This window comes from Lepisma saccharinum, chromosome 25 (genome assembly GCF_977018435.1).
Source record: "Lepisma saccharinum chromosome 25, izLepSacc3.1, whole genome shotgun sequence".
In the NCBI taxonomy this organism is placed as follows: Eukaryota; Metazoa; Arthropoda; class Insecta; order Zygentoma; family Lepismatidae; genus Lepisma; species Lepisma saccharinum.
The window spans coordinates 7,380,848-7,407,635 of NC_139253.1; the positions used below are offsets into that span (position 1 = coordinate 7,380,848).

The following is a 26,788-nucleotide window of genomic DNA, read 5'->3' on the forward strand; positions in this document are numbered from 1 at the left end:
TGGTGCAGAAGTTGTCAACTGCTTGTTATGAGTTTTCTTTTAATTCTTGAAGCTCTTATCGGGTCAAATAAAGCGCAAGAACTTGTTGATGGACAATTTGCACGGTAATACTCATGGATCCCACTGTACATTAGACGTTTAGTTACGACTAAAAGGTACAATGAGAAAAAACGTTTGAGAACCGCTGAAATAGATGATTGTGGGCTCAAACTACTAAGGGTGTTGGATGATGGTATTCGAATGTAGGCCTATATAGTCGATGCGCTAGCTACGTTATCGACGGGCTGGCTTTGAAGTCGACGGAGCGCGCCCACCAGCTGCAATAATGTGACTGAGACTCCACGTGGAGTAGACGAGCACAATGACAGCTGCGCCCATTGGCTGAAGGTTGAGTGTCATTGGACGAAAACAACTCGCCCGCTATTTATCCCCAGCCACGTTTGTGGCGGCCGTTTCCTTTGTTCTTCGACGTTAACGAAGAAAACGCGTGGACTATACTCTCGAGCGTAGCATTTTCGAGGGTGTGAGACTCGAACGACTACAAACTAGCGAAATTGGTCCCATGCAGTACTCTAATAAGGATATTATCTCAAACGAAGGCCATCACTTCACATATTTTATAGCATGTGAAGTTTCAGACTGCCATCAATCACTAGGTGTCGTCTTAGTTTCGCAACTGTTTTTGCAATGCTCGAGTCTTGGTTCTTAGTACTTTTCTATTCAAGGTTAGAGCATAGAAGGACAATTATCACGGTTTCATTCCCTTCAAGAAAAGAAACGTGACAGTGCCCTCCCCCAATATTTTCTGCAAAGGCTTGTCTTACCTTCTTCTCTTTGTTTTTTGAGCAAATTGCTTAACAAACCGTAGCACAAAATTGCTGAACCCTTTCACGTTGTCGAATCCATTATAATTTGCAAATAGAAATTGTAATACAGAGAAAATAAAAAAAATGACGGATAAATCGAAAACATAACACCAGTAATTTTCGTACATGATTTAGTTATGATTTGAAGCAGAGTTGCACCGTATACATATTTATTCTCACGTGTTATGATAAAAAAAATCAATGTTTACCACGAGACCCGTAAAAAACTATACAATATCAACCCTTATATAATACATTATATGTTAGTACAGGGCGTTCCCCCTAAAAGTTGCATTACGTCTGGGTCCAAAATTTTAACATGCCATTTTCCCCCGCCTATGTATGAATGGTAAAAAAATGAAGCATTTAAGTTGTTACCTGAAGATATTTCTTACTTAATCTATTGGTGTGTTCAAATTTTTCTTGCTTCAATTGTACTTTCTCGTTAGTAATATTTCAACACCTCCATTCTAAAACACCACTAAATCTACATACCTTTTAGCTTTTTATTGATTATATAGCTTTGCATTTTAGAGTTTATTGTGCCTTAAACTCTAGACAGACATTTTCCGCCAAAAATTGGAATTTCAATTTGAAAATTCTCCAGTTCGCAATTCAACCTTTATGGTACATTGTCTTCAGTTATACATGTTTCAACATAGCTTTGAAAGCATGTAAACGAAGAATGTGGTAAAATTTCTTTCTCATTATGAAACATATTGTTTCGGAAGTTCACAATGCTTGCAAATGCAACAATGAAAAGAAAGGCGAAGTCTTGAACTGTTGGATGTTTAGGGAACTTGATCGAAAGTGCTAAATTCTTGGCATGTTTAAATCATCAAAGGTTCAGTTATAATCTCGGGTCCTTTGTTGTGAGGTTTTTCAGAGCATTGTTTATAGTCGTAAAATTTGAGATAGGGGTTTGAAATGTTAAGTTAGTACCTGAAAGAACAAGAACGGTAACAATTTCTTCACTGATACTCAGTGGCGTCTGCAGACAATTTTGTTCAGGGGTGGTATTAAGGGGTCTTAAGGTTCCTCTGCTACATTGGTGACCTCTAGCGTACGTAGGATTTTATTTCAGGGGGGGGGGTTGGAATTATAAAGGTGGATAATATCATAAAATATTAAGTAATTATAATTTTTGATCTTTGTTTTGAAAGATGTTTTCAAATGAGAATGTTAATCGGAGGTTATTTTATGGGGAGTTTGGAAAATGTCCTATGGGGCCAGGACGTTTGCCTGCCCTAAGGAATTTTTCTTTACGGGTTCTATTATTTACTTATAATTTCATTAAACGACGTTTTATGCAAGACAACCGAAATTTTTTGGACTTGTGATAATTATCGCAAATTTCTATCCCTGGAAGGTACTTTGACTTAAAAGAACAATTCTAACAAATTTATGTGACTATAAGATCCTACGTAGTTTTTGCTGGGAATTCTGATTTCAAGGTTGTCATACCGATAATATCTAGGGTATTTAGAAAAAAAAAGCACAAGTCAAAATGCAATTTTACAGCAGATAGTTATATACATGGTGTATCATAAGCAATAGCGCAAACTGACACAGTTGAAAGTACACGATAATAGAAGCAAAAAGAATCTCAGTTAACATTGGTCTGCAAACGAGCCATTTTCGAGATAATTGCGAATGTGTAGTTACAAGCCGCCACTGACTTCATTCTTTGTAAACGTCGTCCTAGATGGTAAAATGCTAATAATGTGTGCGAATGTGTGGTTACAAGCCGTCACTGATTGCATTTTGTAAACACCTAGTGCTTTTGTAAATCCTCTAAAGAACTCAGCTCATGGTAAAATTGTCTGCAGTACTTATGTTCTCTGTATTTACACAACCTTTTACACGTTGTACAATATGTATGTATAATATGGGATGTAGTTTTATTATTTATGAAAGGGGAACGTGTTATGTGCAGACAATAATGTTAAGTTTTCTTTCTTTTTTTTCAGTATGGAATATATAATGATTAAATTACAAATATGTGCTCGGGTTCTCTCTCACTCTCGTTTTAGTAGTGTTTTATTTAAATATACTACTCTTGGCCTCTAACAGTCATAAATACGGATGTATTTATTTGGGCAAGAGAACGCGCGTTCATATTGTTGTTGGATTGGTTTATTTTACTTCGCTTTTCTGACACATTTGGTTATCGCGAAAATGAGGATGAGTGATGATATGATGAAATTGATGAAGGGACCTCACAAAGAACAATCCAGACCTGGATTCGAACCCGTGATGAGTGCGCATTCTTGTCCTATGTGTTATACTCTGCAGTAAATAATGAAATAATTTGGAATGAAAAATGTATCTCAGAACTCAAAAGCTAAATGAATATTATTGAAGAAAGTACAAAAAAGTGTCTCTTGTTTCCTGTTTTGTTTCTGTGCATAAAGTGGACTTAAAACACCAAATCAACCAACCGTGCGGGAGTGGTTATCACAGCGCGCCACGACACCAGGAGTTCCGGGTTCGAACCCCGTCCTGGGCATGGGAGTTCTTTGTGTTTGTCCCTTCATTCATTTTATCGTATCATCTTCGCAATTAACCAAATGTGACAAAAAAGCGACGCTAAGTAACAAAAATGAAATCAAATCATTGATTGATTGCTCGATTTGGTTTATTTTACTTCGTTTTTCCGCCACTTTTGGCTAATCGCGAAGATGATACGATAAAATTAATGAAGGGACACACCCAAAGAATACCCATGGCCAAGCTGAGATTCTAACCCAGGATCTCTGGCTTTGTGGTCAAATCAAATCGTTTTTTATTTTCGAATGTCGGTGGGGTTGTACGTGTACTTTTTTTTTAATACTCATTCATCATTTTGTAATTTTTTCCTGTTATTGACATTCTTTTTTTTAGGAATACTGGGCCCTAAAGGGGGGAGGGGTGTGACCCACACCAACCCCCCCCCCCTTGAGCACGCCACTGACTGCTACCCCAAGTGTCGATGTAACCGCACGTCACTGCAAACAGGATGGATACAATCGTTACACAGTCTAATCGAACTATGGGAGTCACGTCAGTTGTGCCGTAGTGCGTCGTGAAAATTAAACCTTACAGCAACGAATAGTACATTTTACCATCTAGGACGACGTTTACAAACAATGAAGTCAGTGGCGGCTTGTAACCACACATTCGCGATTATCTCGAAAACGGCTCTTTTGCAGACCCATGTTTACTGAGACTCTTTTGCTTCTATTATCGTGTACTTTCACCTGTGACAGTTTGCGCTATTACTTATGTGATACCCTGTATTCATATGTTTTTCTTACAATAGCAAACAGGCCTCCCCGATGGCGCAGTGGCATGTCGCCTTGTAATCAAGGGGTCCCGGGTTCGATACCCGGTGGAGGCACATGGCACAGTGGTCCGGATCCCACTTTAAACTGTAGGTCCAGTCCCGATTTGCCTTTCTGTGCGTAAAGTGGACTTAAAACAACAATTCAATCAATCAATCAATAGCAAACATTACAGACATAATATAATACATGTTGGATCCTCACTGTTAAGAATCGTTACACATGCAAAATAGAAAATTAAACTTACAATATTTAATTAGTTAATTCAGTATGTTAAGTGAAAGGAACAGAATATCGCAGATTGTGACTTAAATCCTTTTTCTCGAATATCCTAGATATAAACCATGAGGCAGACCGGGATCTAATTCACTCTTGTCTTGATTGGAGACTTAAGTTTAGCGTTAGGCGTCTAACGGAGATACCCCCTTCTCCCAATCTGTCAATGGTTTCGACTGATGTATGCAGGGCTATTACTCAAATGAAAACCATCACTTCGCATATTTTTTTTAGCCTGTCAAGTTCCTGACTGCCATGCATCACCAGGTGTCGCACTACTTTTGCAACTGTTTTTTACATTGCTCAGATCTTGGTTCATTGTACTTTCCAATCCAAGATGAAAGCGTAGACGGATAATTGTCACGGTTTCATTCCCTTCAAGGTAAGGAACGTTACAGTACCCCCCCCTCTACTATTTTCTCTAAAGATTTCACTTTCGTTTCTTCTACTTGTTGTAAAGAGAGTGCCAGCGACTACAAAGACTTCAACAGTATGACGTATTCTTAGGAAAATCGTGGTTAACGACTAGCCTGCGTATTGTAATCTAAAAATAATATATGAAATAATCTTCATTGTATTTTTGTTTGGGAATGTAGTTCTTAGAAATAATAAAAAAATATAAATTGATGCTAATTTAGTAATTAGCTACTGTGAAATTATATTTATTATATTATTAACTGTGCTTAATGTTATTGGTATTGGGTGTATTGATTACTGAGTACAGATGAGTTTAAGTTTAAAAGTGGAAGATTAAAATATTAACTGTGATTTATTGATTGGTTTGGTTTTACTTTTGGCTAATCGAAAATATGAGAATGAGTGATGCAACTCTCAAAGGGACACTCATCAAGAATATCCATGCTCAGACCGGGATTCGAACCCGGAAACCCTGGTGTCGTAGCGTCATGTGCTAACCACTCCGCCACGGAGGTAAGCGCCAGTAATCATAGAACTTTTATAAAGACTGTTAAGTGCATGTCATTCTTTTATTGAACAAATGGCATGAAACCGCATAGGCTGTTAAGTACTCTCAATCTCCAAACTTTTTCCTAGGGTAGCATAAGGGTACAAATAAGCGACATTAAATAAAAAGAGGTTTCTAACTAAGAAGCAGCTGATATGCATAATTTTCCCTTGTGGTGGCGTACAGGAAGATGTTTCAACAATGTCATTTCCTCAACGCGCGTTAATTTCGATAATAACTAATTACTACCCCTGCAACAATGGTAATCCTTTCCTTCTTTCTCACGTGAGAAGTTATATTAAGTGGGCAACTTCGCTTTGAAGAACCTCGGCTCCAAACACCACAATCATTTTGATTTCATGATTACCGTGTGACTAGGCTGCAACTGATGGGAAATGGTTATTTTCTTTGCTTCTGTTTAACTGCAATTATAACTACAGCTCCACCAAGATAAGAAAAACTCCGTCGAACTCGGAAACTAAGTGCACAGTCATTTGTTTTCTCCTCTCGCGTCCCTTTCGCTTGAGCCGGATTACCTCATGGTTGCCATATCTATTATTATCAGTACTTTTCTTTTCTGGGAAGAAAGGTTCCGTCATTCTTTAAGTTGGTTTGTTATTGTGTTCCTCACAAGAACTACTCAAATATTGTTGTGTGTTCATAAACAGTGGCAGCAATTAGGGGGGCGAGGGGGGACAGTTGCCCCCCACGTTTGTCCCTGCACTATGCCAAACCTTATCTACAAAGAGAAATATACTGTCTTCCCCCCAGTTTTGGCACCTTCCCCCCGGTTTTGGAATCCAATCGCCGCCACTGATCCCGCGTCTATGTACACAAACACACACACACACTTCTGTCGCTCAAACAAAATGATTAGTACTTCGGTATGGTCCCAACACCTCTCACTCGTTTATTTCGTGATTTTTAACATTCGTACTTACCTATTCTGCATTGCGAAAGATTCTTCAAGGTAGTATTTTGCTTTTTTAACGAAATTAATTTGAATTTTTGACATGAGGAGTAATTATTGAACATACACATAAGAACAAAACACAGACGCCAGAACCTTGTTAGTCTGCAAAATGCAGTCCAGGGTTTCCCAAGTGGAAGGACCACCACTTACACCCCAAAGCACTGTCTGTAACTAACTCCCTTTCATCCTTGTCAAAATATTCAACACCTTTCTCTGTATACGGTTTTCCCTCTTCACGATGATACAAACAATTGTCATTGTAGCGACGATGAAGATAGTCGCACATATTAGCAACGCAAGGGCAGGAAGCAGCTGATTGCATCGCCCCGATAGCGCCACAGGTTTTTCTCTTCTTTGTAGAGCAGTACAATCAGGAAATCTTCGACAACGTGACAGTAACTAGTGAAGTATGGTTGGGGTCATTCTGTGCAACCACTGTACGCTCTCTTCAACATATTATCGACAACTGAAACAATGTATATTGCAAAAGACCATTCGAGAGACCTACATTTTAAAATCGTAACAAGCAAGATCCGCTTCGTGACGCATTCAACATGTTTTGCCTAATCTGTGATAATAACAGGTTATGGCTACACTGGCGTTTGTTATGTTTGGAAACGATTAAGGTTATACATCTGGGAGATAACTCGCTCAGTTCCGGAAACAAACACGCTATGCAAAAATATTAAGTATACCTACCATTGCTACAGGTTGTCTTGTTTTGTTTCAGGTTGTTTCATTAACTTTTAACGTTTATAACAAGGGCGATGTACTATTTAAATTTTGCGTGACGTCATGTGCCAGCAAATGAAAGACAGGTGTAACGGGGAATTTGGACTCCGTAGAAAAATGACTGTACAGTCAATTTTCTACAGAGAAAAATGACTGCCCTTTTCAGTTCCCGTCAATTAAGCAGGGGGTAAAATATCCCCGTAGAAAAATGACTGCCTGTCAATTCCCACTTAAAAGAGGGGGTACAAATTCCCCGTAGAAAAGTGACTGCCCAATTAAATCCTGCTTATATTAGGAGGAGGTACAATTTCCCCGTAGGAAAGTGACTGCCCCTTTAAATCCTGCTTATATTAGGAGGGGGTACAATTTCCCCGTAGAAAAGTGACTGCCCGTGGCTCAGTCGGTAACGCGTCTGACTACCATGCTCAAGGTCCCGGGTTCGATCCCCGGCCGGTTCAAATCCGGGAACTTTTCTAACGATGGAAGCGGCCCCGGCGCCCACCCAGCGTCGAATAACATGGGTACCTGGGGGGAAACCCTGGGGGGTAAAGGCGGTCAGGGGCGTGATGCTGATCACATCACCTCCACTCACGACCGGATCAAGAAAGTGTGGGGCGTTACCCCCACACCCCCTATACGCCTTCATGGCGTGGTGCTAAGCACAGGGGAGCACTTTACCTTTTTTTTTTTACCCCTTATATCCTGCTTATATTAGGAGGGGGTACAAATTCCCCGCAGAAAAGTGACTGCCCTATTAAATCCTGCTAATATGAGAAGGGGGTACAATTTCCCCGTAGAAAAGTGACTGCCCTATTAAATCCTTCTAATATGAGAAGGGGGTACAATTTCCCCGTAGAAAAGTGACAGCCCCCTTTATTCCTGCTTATATTAGGAGGGAGTATAATTTCCCCGTAGAAAAGTGACTGCCCCTTTAAATCCTGCTTATATTAGGAAGGGGTATAATTTCCCCGTAGAAAAGTGACTGCCTTATTAAATCCTGCTAATATGAGAAGGGGGTACAATTTCCCCGTAGAAAAGTGACTGCCCTATTAAATCCTTCTAATATGAGAAGGGGGTACAATTTTCCCGTAGAAAAGTGACTGCCCCCTTATATCCTGCTTATATTAGGAGGGGGTACAAATTCCCCGTAGAAAAGTGACTGCCACCTTAAATCCTGCTTATATTAGGAGGGGGTATAATTTCCCCGTAGAAAAGTGACTGCCCGTTAAAATCCTGCTTATATTAAAAGGGGGTATAATGTCCCCGTAGAAAAGTGACTGCCCTATTAAATCCTGCTAATATGAGAGAGGGGTACAATTTCCCCGTAGAAAAGTGACTGCCCCCTTATATCCAGCTTATATTAGGAGGGGGTACAAATTCCCCGTAGAAAAGTGACTGCCCCTTTAAATCTTGCTTATATTAGGAGGGGGTATAATTTCCCCGTAGAAAAGTGACTGCCCGTGAAAATCCTGCTAATATGAGAAGGGGGTACAATTTCCCCGTAGAAAAGTGACTGCCCTATTAAATCCTGCTAATATGAGAAGGGGGTACAATTTCCTCGTAGAAAAGTGACAGCCCCCTTTATTCCTGTTTATATTAGGAGGGGGTATAATTTCCCCGTAGAAAAGTGACTGCCCCTTTAAATCTTGCTTATATTAGGAGGGGGTATAATTTCCCCGTAGAAAAGTGACTGCCCGTGAAAATCCTGCTAATATGAGAAGGGGGTACAATTTCCCCGTAGAAAAGTGACTGCCCTATTAAATCCTGCTAATATGAGAAGGGGGTACAATTTCCCCGTAGAAAAGTGACAGCCCCCTTTATTCCTGTTTATATTAGGAGGGGGTATAATTTCCCCGTAGAAAATTGACTGCCCCTTTAAATCCTGCTTATATTAGGAAGGGGTACAAATTCCCCGTAGAAAAGTGACTGCCCTATTAAATCCTGCTAATATGAAAAGGGGGTACAATTTCCCCGTAGAAAAGTGACTGCCCTATTAAATCCTGCTTATATTAGGAGGGGGTACAATTTCCCGTAGAAAAGTGACTGCCCCCTTATATCCTGCTTATATTAGGAGGGGGTACAAATTCCCCGTAGAAAAGTGACTGCCCTTAAATCCTGCTTATATTAGGAGGGGGTATAATTTCCCCGTAGAAAAGTGACTGCCCCTTTAAATCCAGCTTATATTAGGAGGGGGTATAATTTCCCCGTAGAAACATGACTGCCCTATTAAATCCTGCTAATATGAGAAGGGGGTACAATTTCCCCGTAGAAAAGTGACAGCCCCCTTTATTCCTGTTTATATTAGGAGGGGGTATAATTTCCCCGTAGAAAAGTGACTACCCCTTTAAATCCTGCTTATATTAGGAGGGGGTATAATTTCCCCGTAGAAAAATGACTGCCCTATTAAATCCTGCTAATATGAGAAGGGGGTACAATTTCCCCGTAGAAAAGTGACAGCCCCCTTTATTCCTGTTTATATTAGGAGGGGGTATAATTTCCCCGTAGAAAAGTGACTGCCCTATTAAATCCTGCTAATATGAGAGGGGGTACAATTTCCCCGTAGAAAAGTGACAGCCCCTTTATTCCTGTTTATATTAGGAGGGGGTATAATTTCCCTGTAGAAAATTGACTGCCCCTTTAAATCCTGCTTATATTAGGAGGGGGTATAATTTCCCTGTAGAAAAGTGACTGCCCTATTAAATCCTGCTAATATGAGAAGGGGGTACAAATTCCCCGTAGAAAAGTGACTGCCCCCTTTATTCCTGTTTATATTAGGAGGGGGTACAATTTCCCCGTAGAAAAGTGACTGCCCCTTTAAATCCTGCTTATATTAGGAGGGGGTATAATTTCCCAGTAGAAAAGTGACTGCCCCCTTAAATCCTGCTTATATTAGGAGAGGGTATAATTTCCCCGTAGAAAATTGACTGCCCCCTTATATCCTGCTTATATTAGGAGAGGGTATAATTTCCCCGTAGAAAATTGACTGCCCCCTTATATCCTGCTTATATTAGGAGGGGGTACAATTTCCCCGTAGAAAAGTGACTGCCCTATTAAATCCTGCTAATATGAGAAGGGGGTACAATTTCCCCGTAGAAAAGTGACAGCCCTATTAAATCCTGCTAATATGAGAAGGGGGTACAATTTCCCAGTAGAAAAGTGACTGCCCCCTTAAATCCTGCTTATATTAGGAGGGGGTATAATTTCCCCGTAGAAAAGTGACTGCCCCATTAAATTCTGCTAATGTTAGAAGGGGGTACAATTTCCCCCTAGAAAAGTTACTGTTCTAATAATTAGTTCTTACATGAGAAATTGCATACAAAATGCTACGTAGAAAAGTTGCTGCTTACTTAATTTACTTCACAAAACAATAGGGAAATTAGATGTACTATATTGTCGTATAAAGCCTTTATAACTCTGGTATCTGGCTCATCATTGACTTAATTATTACGTACAACTTTCTCATTTGAATGTTCATCAAAACATTTGAATGAGTCTACCATTTGAGTAGGGTGATAAAGGTGTCCTGGGTTCAATAACCGGTGGAGGCTCATAGTAATTCGGATCCAACTTTAAACTGTGGGTCCATTCTTGATTAGACTTAGTGTGCATAAATTAAAACGCTAACTCAATCAATCCATCAATCAAGACATTTGAATTGCATTTTCTTGAAACATTTTGGACAACAAATTTGTAGACAATGTGTGTGTGTACTGTCACAAATAAATAGGTTTCTCATCATAAAAATACTTCTTATATAATCTATGCATAACTAACAAAAAGTAAAACACTTTGTCCCTTGTGGTAATTATATTTATTTGAAAAGCACGACGAGAGCCCGTAGAAGCGATATTTTAACATGGAAATATTTTATAACTTGTAAAATATAATTGAAAGTGGTTGCTTCCACATATCCGTAGTAACTCTCGAATTTAAAAATTACATTGATGCATTTTATGATAGAATCTTTGATCAATTTTTAAAATAATCGAATACACACGTTATTCGTGTTATGAGGTTGATAAATCATAATTTTGTTACACAGAAACATATATTACATATAAACATACTTACACACACCAACATATTTATGTACACACTAATCATATTTTATAGGAACAAATAACAAGATACATCTACACACAGACTATAGTTTTAATTGTAACATTTTGATCAGAATCAATACGATTCAGAAACACCAGGAGTACACAAGTCAAATAAAACAATTGTTTTAACTTCAAAAAAATTGAACAAAAAAATAATATACAATGCATATAGTATGAGAATTATGATTTATCACTTTTCACTAAATATGTATTTCAATAATGCTGAAGTGCATTTTAATATAATATGTGATGTATTTCAATTTATACAAAAACTTTATCAAATACAGACATTTATAATTTCGTTGTGGTTTGCAACTAACCTATTACATATTATTCACAATGTTTAACACATGAAGGAGTCAGTGGATGATATTCTTAAGCCACATGTTTGATTTTTATGTTGTTAGTATTGTTGAACATACCATCATGCACAATAAGCAACCCACTGTCCAAAAAGTGCGAGACATTGTCATTTTTCTTTTCGAATGGCAGTATAATATGTACATCAATGAAGTTTTTGGCTCTCCAACTATATCTGTGTAGTGATATAGTCATAAGCCACACTTTCCCGCTACGTAGGCTATACATGCACCGTAAACATGGATTTTGGAGACAATAATGAAGGAAGTGACGAGTCACATCTTTTTGATAGTAATAGTGGAAATTTCTGGCACCCGTCAGCTAGCAGTTCAGTGTGGAACTCATCCTTCTGTACGTGTAATTATGAAATAGAGTTGTGGTTATGTTCGCTGTGGCTTGTGACTATCCGTTGAAAGTTTATATGCTGCATAAAACATTGATTACTACAATCCTCTGATCACATTAACTAAATATAAAGTATATTTTCTTTCAAGCTAGTAAATATCTATGTCAAACGTGATTAATTAAGGCAGACGTCCCATTAACTTGAGCCGACCAGCTGAAGCATTGCCACAAAAATCCACACTTTCAAGGAAAAGGCAGCTGAATCGCCCACGATAGAACAGAGAGAAAGCAAAATGGAGACGTAATAGCGGATGCCAATAAGTACCCGATAAAACAAAGAGTACGGGACATGCTGTTAGTTTAAGACATTCCTTCGCTTGTTCCAAGAAATGTACGACAAAATGCTGAGAGAGTATGTAATATCTGCATTCATCTTGAGACCTGGGTGATTTTAATGCTAAATCAGCATCGTAATTTATGGACACGGGATTGAGGTGAATGTAAACCTTAATATGTTATTAATGATGCATAAAATCAGTAAACCTGAATGCCCATGTCTTCCTGTAGTTTCTAACCTAATAACTTGGAGAAAACCTCGAATTTGGCTTATGACTATATTCTACAGAAAAGCTGTGCGATATGATAGGGAGGTACAGTAAGGGCTACATTAATTTTCTCGAAAGATGAGCACGTTGGTACCATGCATTCTTTACAAGTTGTTTATGTATCATGTGTAGAATGATGCACGATATATACAAGTAACTTACAAACATTACACATGGAACTAGCTTGTTGCAAACTTCTTTCAAGGCAGTTCTACGACAGTCAATCCACAGTCATGTATGCCGTAGTTGTATGTCCAAAGTGTTCTTTCGTAAAATGCAGAATGAGCACTTGATTTTGGATTTGGAAATGCGTTCTGCATATCTATTGTTATGGTGTGGATTTTCCTTTGGCAAAGTGGTTAAATCCATGATTCACTTTAGCCCAAAGTCAGCCTTTTCAATGTAATTCCTTGCTCTTTTTTCAGGTATTTCCTCTGGGGACAGTTCTGAATTACACGTGTATTTTGAGATGGCATTAATAAATCATGTACAGCTTTTTCGGGGAATTTATGTCCATGATTAACAAGTATATCCCTCTCTTCCTGTTTTGGTATTGTTAAAGTTTCCTTCATTGGGTGTTGAAAATTTATCTCTTGCGCATAGTTCTGCAAATCATGGACAGTCAAAATAACCTCTTTACGGATTGAAAAGTTTAAGGTCATGAACTTGTAGATAATACGAAAAGTATACTGATCTTGTTGATTGTTTGTTCTCCATCTTTCTGTGACACTTGCTTTTCTTTGGCATCATTTCCAGGCAACCATAAGCTTAGCATTCTGTTCATTAAAATCACCCAGGTCTCAAGATGAATGCAGATATTACATACTCTCTCAGCATTTTGTCGTACATTTCTTGGAACAAGCGAAGGAATGTCTTAAACTAACAGCATGTCCCGTACTCTTTGTTTTATCGGGTACTTATTGGCATCCGCTATTACGTCTCCATTTTGCTTTCTCTCTGTTCTATCGTGGGCGATTCAGCTGCCTTTTCCTTGAAAGTGTGGATTTTTGTGGCAATGCTTCAGCTGGTCGGCTCAAGTTAATGGGACGTCTGCCTTAATTAATCACGTTTGACATAGATATTTACTAGCTTGAAAGAAAATATACTTTATATTTAGTTAATGTGATCAGAGGATTGTAGTAATCAATGTTTTATGCAGCATATAAACTTTCAACGGATAGTCACAAGCCACAGCGAACATAACCACAACTCTATTTCATAATTACACGTACAGAAGGATGAGTTCCACACTGAACTGCTAGCTGACGGGTGCCAGAAATTTCCACTATTACTATCAAAAAGATGTGACTCGTCACTTCCTTCATTATTGTCTCCAAAATCCATGTTTACGGTGCATGTATAGCCTACGTAGCGGGAAAGTGTGGCTTATGACTATATCACTACACAGATATAGTTGGAGAGCCAAAAACTTCATTGATGTACATATTATACTGCCATTCGAAAAGAAAAATGACAATGTCTCGCACTTTTTGGACAGTGGGTTGCTTATTGTGCATGATGGTATGTTCAACAACAACAACATAAAAATCAAACATGTGGCTTAAGAATATCATCCACTGACTCCTTCATGTGTTAAACATGGTGAATATGGTGTGTGTAAGTATGTTTATATGTAATATATGTTTCTGTGTAACAAAATTATGATTTATCAACCTCATAACACGAATAACGTGTGTATTCGATTATTTTAAAAATTGATCAAAGATTCTATCATAAAATGCATCAATGTAATTTTTAAATTCGAGAGTTACTACGGATATGTGGAAGCAACCACTTTCAATTATATTTTACAAGTTATAAAATATTTCCATGTTAAAATATCGCTTCTACGGGCTCTCGTCGTGCTTTTCAAATAAATATAATTACCACAAGGGACAAAGTGTTTTAGTTTTTGTTAGTTATGCATAGATTATATAAGAAGTACTTTTATGATGAGAAACCTATTTATTTGTGACAGTACACACACACATTGTGTACAAATTTGTTGTCCAAAATGTTTCAAGAAAATGCAATTCAAATGTCTTGAATGATGGATTGATTGAGTTAGCGTTTTAATTTATGCACACTAAGTCTAATCAAGAATGGACCCACAGTTTAAAGTTGGATCCGAATTACTATGTGCCTCCACCGGGTATTGAACCCAGGACACCTTTATCACCCTACTCAAATGTTAGACTCATTCAAATGTTTTGATGAACATTCAAATGAGAAAGTTGTAAGTAATAATTAAGTCAATGATGAGCCAGATACCAGAGTTATAAAGGCTTTATACGACAATATAGTACATCTAATTTCCCTACTGTTTTGTGAAGTAAATTAAGTAAGCAGCAACTTTTCTCCGCAGCATTTTGTATGCAATTTCTCATGTAAGAACTAATTATTAGAACAGTAACTTTTCTAGGGGGAAATTTGTACCCCCTCCATATATATTAAAGATAAAAGGGGCAGTCAATTTTCTACGGGGAAATTGTACCCCCTTCTAATATAAGCAGGATTTAATGGGGCAGTCACTTTTCTACGGGGAAATTGTACCCCCTTCTCATATTAGCAGGATTTAATAGGGCAGTCACTTTTCTACGGGGAAATTATACCCCCTCCTAATATAAGCAGGATTTAATGGGGCAGTCACTTTTCTACGGGGAAATTGTACCCCCTTTTCATATTAGCAGGATTTAATAGGGCAGTCACTTTTCTACGGGGAAATTGTACCCCCTTCTCATATTAGCAGGATTTAATAGGGCAGTCACTTTTCTACGGGGAAATTATACCCCCTCCTAATATAAGCAGGATTTAATGGGGCAGTCACTTTTCTACGGGGAAATTGTACCTCCTTTTCATATTAGCAGGATTTAATAGGGCAGTCACTTTTCTACGGGGAAATTGTACCCCCTTCTCATATTAGCAGGATTTAATAGGGCAGTCACTTTTCTACGGGGAAATTATACCCCCTCCTAATATAAGCAGGATTTAAGGGGGCAGTCACTTTTCTACGGGGAATTTGTACCCCCTCCTAATATAAGCAGGATATAAGGGGGCAGTCACTTTTCTACGGGGAAATTGTACCCCCTTCTCATATTAGCAGGATTTAATAGGACAGTCACTTTTCTACGGGGAAATTGTACCCCCTTCTCATATTAGCAGGATTTAATAGGACAGTCACTTTTCTACGGGGAAATTATACCCCCTTCTAATATAAGCAGGATTTAAAGGGGCAGTCACTTTTCTACGGGGAAATTATACCCCCTCCTAATATAAGCAGGAATAAAGGGGGCAGTCACTTTTCTACGGGGAATTTGTACCCCCTCCTAATATAAGCAGGATATAAGGGGGCTGTCACTTTTCTACGGGGAAATTGTACCCCCTTCTAATATTAGCAGGATTTAATAGGGCAGTCACTTTTCTACGGGGAAATTTTACCCCCTCCTAATGTAAGCAGGATTTAAGGGGGCAGTCACTTTTCTACGGGGAATTTGTACCCCCTCCTAATATAAGCAGGATATGAGGGGCAGTCACTTTTCTACGGGGAAATTGTACCCCCTTCTCATATTAGCAGGATTTAATAGGGCAGTCACTTTTCTACGGGGAAATTGTACCCCCTTTTCATATTAGCAGGATTTAATAGGGCAGTCACTTTTCTACGGGGAAATTATACCCCCTCCTAGTATAAGCAGGATTTAAAGGGGCAGTCACTTTTCTACGGGAAAATTATACCCCCTCCAAATATAAGCAGGATTTAATGGGCAGTCACTTTTCTACGGGGAATTTGTACCCCCTCCTAATATAAGCAGGATATAAGGGGGCAGTCACTTTTCTACGGGGAAATTGTACCCCCTTCTAATGTAAGCAGGATTTAATAGGGCAGTCACTTTTCTACGGGGAAATTGTACCCCCTTCTCATATTAGCAGGATTTAATAGGGCAGTCACTTTTCTACGGGGAAATTATACCCCCTCCTAATATAAGCAGGATTTAAAGGGGCAGTCACTTTTCTACTGGGAAATTATACCCCCTCCTAATATAAGCAGGATTTAAGGGGGCAGTCACTTTTCTACGGGGAATTTGTACCCCCTCCTAATATAAGCAGGATATAAGGGGGCAGTCACTTTTCTACGGGAAAATTGTACCCCCTTCTCATATTAGCAGGATTTAATAGGGCAGTCACTTTTCTACGGGGAAATTGTACCCCCTTCTCATATTAGCAGGATTTAAAAGGGCAGTCACTTTTCTACGGGGAAATTATACCCCCTCCTAATATAAGCAGGATTTAAAGGGGCAGTCACTTTTCTACGGGGAAATTGTACCCCCTCCTAATATAAGCAGGATATAAGGGGGCAGTCACTTTTCTACGGGGAAATTGTACCCCCTTCTAATATTAGCAGGATTTAATAGGGCAGTCACTTTTCTACGGGGAAATTATACCCCCTCCTAATATAAGCAGTATTTAATAGGGCAGTCACTTTTCTACGGGGAAATTATACCCCCTCCTAATATAAGCAGGATTTAAGGGGGCAGTCACTTTTCTACGGGGAATTTGTACCCCCTCCTAATATAAGCAGGATATAAGGGGGCAGTCACTTTTCTACGGGGAAATTGTACCCCCTTCTCATATTAGCAGGATTTAATAGGGCAGTCAGTTTTCTACGAGGAAATTGTACTCCCTTCTCATATTAGCAGGATTTAATAGGGCAGTCACTTTTCTACGGGGAAATTATACCCCCTCCTAATATAAGCAGGATTTAAAGGGGCAGTAACTTTTCTACGGGGAAATTGTACCCCCTCCTAATATAAGCAGGATATAAGAGGGCAGTCACTTTTCTAAGGGGAAATTGTACCCCCTTCTCATATTAGCAGGATTTAATAGGGCAGTCACTTTTCTACGGGGAAATTATACCCCCTCCTAATATAAGCAGTATTTAATAGGGCAGTCACTTTTCTACGGGGAAATTATACCCCCTCCTAATATAAGCAGGATTTAAGGGGGCAGTCACTTTTCTACGGGGAATTTGTACCCCCTCCTAATATAAGCAGGATATAAGGGGGCAGTCACTTTTCTACGGGGAAATTGTACCCCCTTCTCATATTAGCAGGATTTAATAGGGCAGTCAGTTTTCTACGAGGAAATTGTACTCCCTTCTCATATTAGCAGGATTTAATAGGGCAGTCACTTTTCTACGGGGAAATTATACCCCCTCCTAATGTAAGCAGGATTTAAGGGGGCAGTCACTTTTCTACGGGGAAATTTTACCCCCTCCTAATATAAGCAGGATTTAAGGGGGCAGTCACTTTTCTACAGGGATTTTGTACCCCCTCCTAATATAAGCAGGATATAAGGGGGCAGTCACTTTTCTACGGGGAAATTGTACCCCCTTCTAATATTAGCAGGATTTAATAGGGCAGTCACTTTTCTACGGGGAAATTATACCCCCTCCTAATGTAAGCAGGATTTAAGGGGGCAGTCACTTTTCTACGGGGAAATTGTACCCCCTTCTAATATTAGCAGGATTTAATAGGGCAGTCACTTTTCTACGGGGAATTTGTACCCCCTCCTAATATAAGCAGGATATAAGGGGGCAGTCACTTTTCTACGGGGAAATTGTACCCCCTTCTAATATTAGCAGGATTTAATAGGGCAGTCACTTTTCTACGGGGAAATTATACCCCCTCCTAATGTAAGCAGGATTTAAGAGGGCAGTCACTTTTCTACGGGGAAATTTTACCCCCTCCTAATATAAGCAGGATTTAAGGGGGCAGTCACTTTTCTACAGGGATTTTGTACCCCCTCCTAATATAAGCAGGATATAAGGGGGCAGTCACTTTTCTACGGGGAAATTGTACCCCCTTCTAATATTAGCAGGATTTAATAGGGCAGTCACTTTTCTACGGGGAATTTGTACCCCCTCCTAATATAAGCAGGATATAAGGGGGCAGTCACTTTTCTACGGGGAAATTGTACCCCCTTCTAATATAAGCAGGATTTAATAGGGCAGTCACTTTTCTACGGGGAAATTGTACCCCCTCCTAATATAAGCAGGATATAAGGGGCAGTCACTTTTCTACGGGGAAATTGTACCCCCTCCTAATATAAGCAGTATTTAAGGGGGCAGTCACTTTTCTACGGGGAATTTGTACCCCCTCCTAATATAAGCAGGATATAAGGGGGCAGTCACTTTTCTACTTGGAAATTGTACCCCCTCCTAATATAAGCAGGATTTAAAGGGGCAGTCACTTTTCTACTGGGAAATTATACCCCCATCTAATATAAGCAGGATTTAATAGGGTAGTCACTTTTCTACGGGGAATTTGTACCCCCTCTTTTAAGTGGGAATTGACAGGCAGTCATTTTTCTATGGGGATATTTTACCCCCTGCTTAATTGACGGGAACTGAAAAGGGCAGTCATTTTTCTCTGTAGAAAATTGACTGTACAGTCATTTTTCTACGGATTCCAAATTCCCCGTCACGAAAACGGGGAATTTGGACTGCGTAGAAAATTGACTGTACAGTCACTTTTCTACGGAGTCCAAATTCCCCGTTACACCGGCTTTAGACGAAGGCGTTTTCCTTGTATTTTTGTTAACATTTCTGCTACGATTGAATTCTATCGTCGAGACATGTTATAGCATTAAGATGCCATTGGATATTCCATGGCATTTTTCACAGATAGAATCTGTCCTAATTTTCTTAGCATCTCGCGTGGCATAACCAATCAGAAGCAAGCTGTAGGTCAGTTGTAATGACGGCCGATTGCAATGTAGACAATGTATCACTTCACATTTTTAAAATCCGATAACTATTCAACCGAGAAGAAGAACGTTTCCTACAAAATGGCTTTAGTTATAAATCAATGGCACTGCTTAAATAATACTTTATAGCGCATACAGTACACGTATCGAAGAATTAATTAGTTGTCTCAATTGTAAACAGAGGGCAGGCTCTTGCTCATGGACAGAAATTTCTCACTGCGTCAGCGAGATTTATTTTTTTAATTTTTTTTTTATTTATTTATTTGAGAAATCCTGAATACAGAGAAAATCCATTTTATATCAGGATATCAACAGCGAGAAAAATAGAAATTAACAAATGAGAAGCACGCACACATATGTAACAAGAATAATACAAAAAATAATAAAAATTAAACAATAATAATAAAACAATAACAAGGGTATAACAAATATTAATTTCTCTTCAGCTGCTTGATGCACGCATTTCTGAAAGCCTGCTTAGATAGATGGAAGCCTGGAGGATCAACTAGTGTATTGTACCTTGTTTGTAGCCTATAGAGAAATGATCTTTGTTCTAGGGATAGCCTTGAGGCTTTTGTGTAAAAGAAGTTGTTGCATTTGCTGTTCGTACGTGGGATCCGGATGTGAAGATGTGGCAAGAGTTCGTTAGTGAAAAGTTGTCCATTCATGATTTTGAAAAGAAATGTTAGATCTGAAACTTGACGGCGAAGGGACGGATCGTGAATTTGAAGAGTGGATAGAATTTCATGTTTGGAAAAGTTTGCAAGGGCTGGGCATCTATGTTTGACTATTCTGATAAAGAAATTTACCACTTTGTTTGTTCTCTTTATATTGCTATCACAGGCCATTGACCAAATACAGGAACCATATTCAAGAATAGGTACGACGCACGATGTAAAGTAGGTTTTGAGGGCAGAAACATGTGTGATATCTGTAAATCTGTAAATTAGCCCAAGGGTTTTCATGGCTCTCGAAGTTATGTAATCTATGTGGTGGATGAAAGTGGGTTTGCTGTCGAAAATGACTCCAAGATCTTTGTGCTGTTGTACGAACGGGATGATTTTGTTGCATAATCTATAGGATGGTGCTGTAAAATTGGATTTGAGGGTAAACCTCATAAAAACGGATTTTTCGGGATTTATTTTCAGATTCCAGTCTTGGCACCAGCGTTCAATGTGTGTGAGATTGTCTTGCAAGGAACAAGTGTCTTCAACTGAAGCGATAATAACTTACAGTCATCAGCATACAATAAAATTGAGCATTCTGGAGAATGCTTATGCTACAAAGTCAGTTCGTTAACACGATATCTTATTAATCAAGTAACAATTTCCTCTTTTAAATTACATGTCATCCTCTTTCAATTTATTACTTATTACACGAAAAACCATGTATGACTTTCGTGCTATAGGCTATATTATATTTTCTGCACGCTTCGCCTAAAACTGCATAATTTCTTCTTCAAAGTGAGACACATATTTCTAGGGAAACAACATGAAATGCACATATTTTAGATATAAGTTCCCAATTCTTTGTGTAAACGCTTAGTTTGGAGATAATGTATAATATAGACGAAATTAAGTGGTAAATTAATACGTAAAATACTATTTTATGCTTGCTCCACAACACACCGGCCACTACTTTCACAGCACCTACAATGGCACTGTACGACTCACCTGCAATATGTGCCTCCACAGGGTATCGAACCCAAAACTCTTGCCCCAAACATGTAGGTGAAATTGGTGGGGTAACATCCCGCATTCTAAATATGCACGTCTGGCTACACGTGAAGCGGAAAGATAATTTCAACAAATTGTTCAGTCGGCGTGCATTTTGAATGAATAATTTGGAAATGTTCTTTGTTGTTTGTTGTAATAATTAGAGCCCGGAAGTTCAGGCATTTATTTTCGTTAAAATAGGCAGGCAAAAAGGCATTTATAATGTGGAAAATAGGTACAAATAATGGAAAAAAAGGCAAAATAAACCGAAAAAAGGCACATTTGGAAGTCACTTACTTTTATCTATAATTTCTGGCAACATGTTAAAATCTACATTGGGAAGAGCATTTCAATTTTCTCCGTCTTGATTGCACATAACTACAAGGTGTTTTTTTAAAGTTCTGAACATTCATTGATAGTAGTCTGTCAGAGAGATTGTTTTTCATAATAGAAAATGATCTTTCTACTTCGACAGAAGTTATTGCAGCATACATAAAACAAGCTAATGTAGCTGGACTCATTTCGATAACAGCATTTTCACCTTTTAGAATATCACAAATTGTTTTCAATTGTTTCAGGTCCTCATTTGCACTCACTACCCGTTTGCACTTTTCCGCAACAGCTGACCCCTTTTCTCCTGGCACTTCCATCATCTGCTGCATAGATTCCTCGTAGATTTTCATGGATGCTATAATTGTAATTGTCTCTGACAATGCACCATAATGTGCAAAAATAAACTTGAATAGCACAGGAGTTTTTTCACTTCACGAATTCAAGCCGCTTCATTTTCTGGAAGAGCATCTATCACCTCACTGATTTTTTCAAGGTTGTTAGCATAATATATAGCTTCTGATATAAAGGTTCCCCATCTGGTCAAGACTGGTTGCGGAGGTAAACTAAGCTCAGATGCAACTTCCTTAAATTTTCAGGTTCGAGAGGAGATTTCAGAAATATCTTCTTTGTGTTCGAAATCAACATGTCCACTTCAGCAGTCAATCATGCACAAGGAAATGTTAACCGAAAGGCAATATCCTAACTGAGCATGAAATACATTTTTCTCACACTTTTCTCCTTCAGCAATGTTGAAACATGCATGAGTTCACTATTACTTAAATAAAGAGAAAATTATTCACATAATAAACGGAAGAAAAATAAATGCCAACAACGTTTTTTGGGAGAAAAATAATTTATATACACATTTTTTTTTTAAAAAAAACGTCAAATTTAATTGAAAAAGGCAAAAAAAGGCATTATAATTAAAAATAGGCAGTGGGGTCCCAAATAGGCAAAATAGGCAAAATGAAAAGGCTTCCAAAACATTCGAAACAACATAAGAAACGTATATCCGGAAAATTTTTATCAATATATGCAGTAGATAAAAAGAGGCATTTTGCCAAACTTCCGGGCTCTAGTAATAATGAAAATAATGCAACAAGCGACTAACGTTCTGCTCTCACTGATAAATATCTATTAATTGCGTGACAGAATTTTGAATTTTGAATGAAAATATTGGACTTTTAGCCTAATATTTCCACTGTTTAGAACATAATAAACAAATATTTTTTCATTTTTTAGCACCTAAAACTACATCCAATGCAAAACACCAATCAACGGACAGTCTTCGAGTATAAAATAATAAGAATAATATATATCTCACGTAATCCCACCGCCTACTCTAGGAAACCATTTCAGTATAATTATGTTTATTTGATGCTGTTTGTAAGTAATTTTAACCTATAAATGGCATTTAAAAGTGTTTTATTTTTGTAGGTCCAATAATGCGAGAGTGCATTTTATCAAATGTGTGACGTAGAATAAGTGACACCTATCGTCCAAGGATGACAATGTCTATTACAGAGAGCAGACAGCACTTAGCTCAAGTCAATGGAGAAGGGAGTATATCTGGACATAAAGTCAAGTAAGTGTATATGATTAAATAATATTTCATTTTCATCTATGCGCAAAGGGCTGAATCCAGTATAGTTGAGCTAGGGTGGGAACTCCCCCGTTCCCCCAAGGACCATCAGCCCGCTTTCTTTTAATATTTTGACAATCATTATACAGGGTGAGTCAAAAGTCTTTGGACACCCTTTAATTTTGAAATCTGACAGGAAAATGTGAAATCTGGTAAAGGGAGATGATAGTAGTGGGAGGGCCGCAACTTGTAGGGTACGTGGTGACCATGGCCACCATCTTGAAATCCGCCATCTTGAACGCAGGTTCGAAATTTCAAATAGGAAGGGGGCATCAAATTACACTAGCGTGAGCTCAGGAATTCAAAAGTGTAATTGTTTCTTTGATATCTTGTGTCGTTTGAAAGTTATGAACACTCAAAGTTTGAAAATCACTTACCAACGGCACGTTACAGCACATGTTCTATGCAGTGCCGGATCTATAAATCTGCCCCCCCCCGCAAAATACTAGCAAAGGCCCCCATCTGCCTACCTACCTTCACACACACACATATATGTAATGTGTGTGTGTGTGTAATTCTTGATCTCATGTTGTCGAAGTCACATACAAGGGCCTACAGGGTGATTCAAAAGTCCCTCAACACCCCCTATGAAAAGTAATGGAGTTAGGCTGGTCATGATAGAAACAGGTTAGACTATTTTGCAATGGGACTGGCTCATTGAAGAGCATGAAGACTACAGTATTCCCATGATTTTCCCCCTATTCTCGGACATATTCATTCATAATGTACACCATGCTTTTTCCTTAATTCATTGTCGGATTGAAAAAGGAAATACTGAAATAGTAAACGCACAAGCACTCAAACTGAGTGATAGTCCCACATTATTGAATTGATTGATCAATTGAATTGTCGTTTTAAGTCCACTTTATGTACAGAAAGGCTAATCGGCACTGGACTTACAGTTTAAAGTATGATCCGAACCACTGTGCCATGTGCCTCCACCGGGTATCCAACCCGCAACCCCTTGATTACAAGGCGACGACGTTACCACTACTCCATCAGAGAGTCCTCCATATTATTGATTTTGCGCATTTCAGAGCAGAATCCTGCGTAATTTCCGACCTGTTGTATGCGAAGTTTCTGTGTAACATGTTGAAAGTTTTTCATTGGGCTCCTTATAGGTGGGGGCCAAACGAGAACTGGAGGGGCCCTGGCACCCTGCCCCCCCCATCCCCAAGGTTTCGGCGCCCGTGGTGATGTTATATATATATATATATATATATATATATATATATATATATATATATATATATATGACAATGTTACAATCATGTAGTCATAACTTTTCCTGATTAAAGATAGGTTGAAGAAACCTTCACCGCTGCATTTCTCGTGACATTCTAGCCTGATTTGATTTTAGTCTGACTACTACGCGGGAGACCCATTTGTATTCGCTTTCAAACTCCTGTGAATTTTTGAATACACAATTTGCCACTCCCCCCCCCCCATGAAGCTTATGTTGTGTGACTCATCACATAAAACTCTAAATATTGGAATTTTGAAAACCGTTCTTACAGCGGGCGCTCTAGAAGCTGGCAAGGGAAGTGGGGAGGGGAAGGGACCAATCCAGCGCGATAAGAAACGCAGTGGCCAGTAGAACGAGGTTCACGTAGTACTTATTCCTGCCACGTCGCATCTCTCGGCGCCACCGCTGTTGTCTGATTGGTCTGCGTGGTGTTCCCCGTTTCGCACTTCCCTTGCCAGCTTGTAGAGCGCCCGCCGTAAGAACTGAAAAGACCTATAGGTATGTTTTTATGCACTGTACGCAGCCAGCATAGAATTGTGGGTTAGCAGTGTTCCGCAACCTTTTTTTTACTCATGGCACACCACAGACGGGCCTAGACTCAACACGGCACACTAAAATGTCTGTCCCCTCAAAATCATATGAATCTTAATATAATTACGAAATATTACGTCGTTATGTAATCGATTATTATTATTATTATCATCATTGTTGTTATTATTATTATTATAAAACATGAATAGACTTATGCATTTATTAAAAATTTATTAACTTTAATTCACAGTAGAAAATACACATTTCTAATACGAATTTTAAAGTAAATAACTCTACTCATACCTTCAATGTGATACTTGAGCTTGCTTAGCTGCACACTGACGGCTGATTCGTGGCGGAATAGTTGACAAAGCAAGCCTCATTTCTTCATCGATGGATTTGAATCTCTCTCTCTTTGATATTTTAATTGCAGTCAACGTCGAGAAGCCCAGTTCACACAAATAAGTAGTTGAAAATGGTAATAACACATTAACTGCCATCTCGGAGATAGCCGGGAATTCACTGCTTATTGACAACCAAAATGTATGCAAAGGCACTTCGAAAAATTTTGATTTCGATGTTCTCTCTGGTTTCAAATCTGCCAGTTCCTCTTGTAAGCGTAAATTCTTCGGAAGATATTTCGAATCCATACTGAATGGATCACGAAGCCAGTCCAAATCTTCAACGGCCTCTCCAAAATATTTTTTGAAAGTCTGCTGCAAGAGTACTAAATGTTATTTAATTAAGTCCATCACCACCTTGTTATCCTCAGCAAGGGGGCATACAGTTTGGAACATCTCACACGATCCATTTTCAATTGTCTGTATCCACAAGTTCAACTTATTAATACGAGGGTCACTATTTATATTTTGAGCCTAACAATGAAAAAACAGGAATTTGGCATTGAAAACTGCTTTATTGTTTTTCGAAGTATTCTCCTTTATGGTCAATACACTTTTGCATTCGTTCGAACCATTTGTCAAAGCAGTTTTTCCAATCACCTTGAGACACCTCCATAATATGGTTTTTGAACGCATCAACGGCGTCTTCCGCCGACGAAAACAGTTGTCCACGCAATTTATTCTTGACATTCGGGAACAAGAAGAAGTCATTGGGTGCCAAATCAGGACTGTAGGGCGGATGACCCATCAATTCGATTTTTTGACTGTTCATAAAGTCGGTTGTTAGACGAGATGTGTGACAGCTGGCATTGTCTTGATGAAGAATGATCCGACGGCGTTTGTTTGTTTTCCGTATTTGACCGAAGACCTCTGGCAAACAAATTGTTGTGTACCATTCAGAGTTGACCGTTCTACGTTCCTCTAAAGGCACAGTTGCCATATGACCAGTTTTCCGAAAAAAACAGGCGACCATTTGTTTCGATGTGCTTCGAGCGCGAACAACTTTTGTTGCATTGGGTTCATCTTGAAACACCCATACAGTCGACTGCTGTTTACGTTCCGGCTCATATGCATATATCCATGATTCGTCACCTGTTACAATCTTATATACGTCTTTTGAAGCACCACGATTGTGTTTATTGAGCATTCGTTTGCAACAATTGACGCGAGCGTAGCGTCTTTTTGAGTTGTTGTCAAATTGTGTGGGATCCAACGAGAACATACCTTTCTCGCAGCTAAATGATCATGTAATATTTTATATATGCTGGTGGAACTAATGCCTATGGTTGCCTCAATCTCTCAGTATGTCACATAACGATCTTGCAGTATTAGGTTTTGCACAGCATCAATGTTTTCTTGAACAACAACTGATTTTGGACTACCTTCGCGAATCTCGTCGGTGAGCGAATGGCGGCCACGATTAAATTCGTTATACCAGCGTTTCACAGTGGCAAAGGATGGGGCTTCATCGCCAAATGTGGAAGTAAGTTGATCGATGCACTCTTGTCTTGATAATATACGTCGAAAATCGTAAAAAATCATCGTACGAAAATGTTCACGAGTTAATTCCATTTTATTGTTGTCGCGCAATCTCCAAGGCAACATAAACAA

The 26,788-nt window shown here is 38.8% G+C and overlaps 1 protein-coding gene across 3 annotated transcripts in view; it reads left to right on the plus strand.

The window, feature by feature from the left end:
* Positions 1-26,788, plus strand: part of LOC145978620 (neprilysin-like) — a 128,950-nt gene that overhangs the window by 21,832 nt on the left and 80,330 nt on the right. For all 3 annotated transcript variants that reach the window (XM_083111352.1, XM_083111350.1, XM_083111351.1), the window contains one exon: positions 22,795-22,942. In XM_083111352.1, coding sequence (XP_082967478.1) covers positions 22,863-22,942 — 80 coding nt within the window. In that variant the 5' untranslated portion in view covers positions 22,795-22,862. The remainder of the gene's footprint in view (positions 1-22,794; positions 22,943-26,788) is intronic.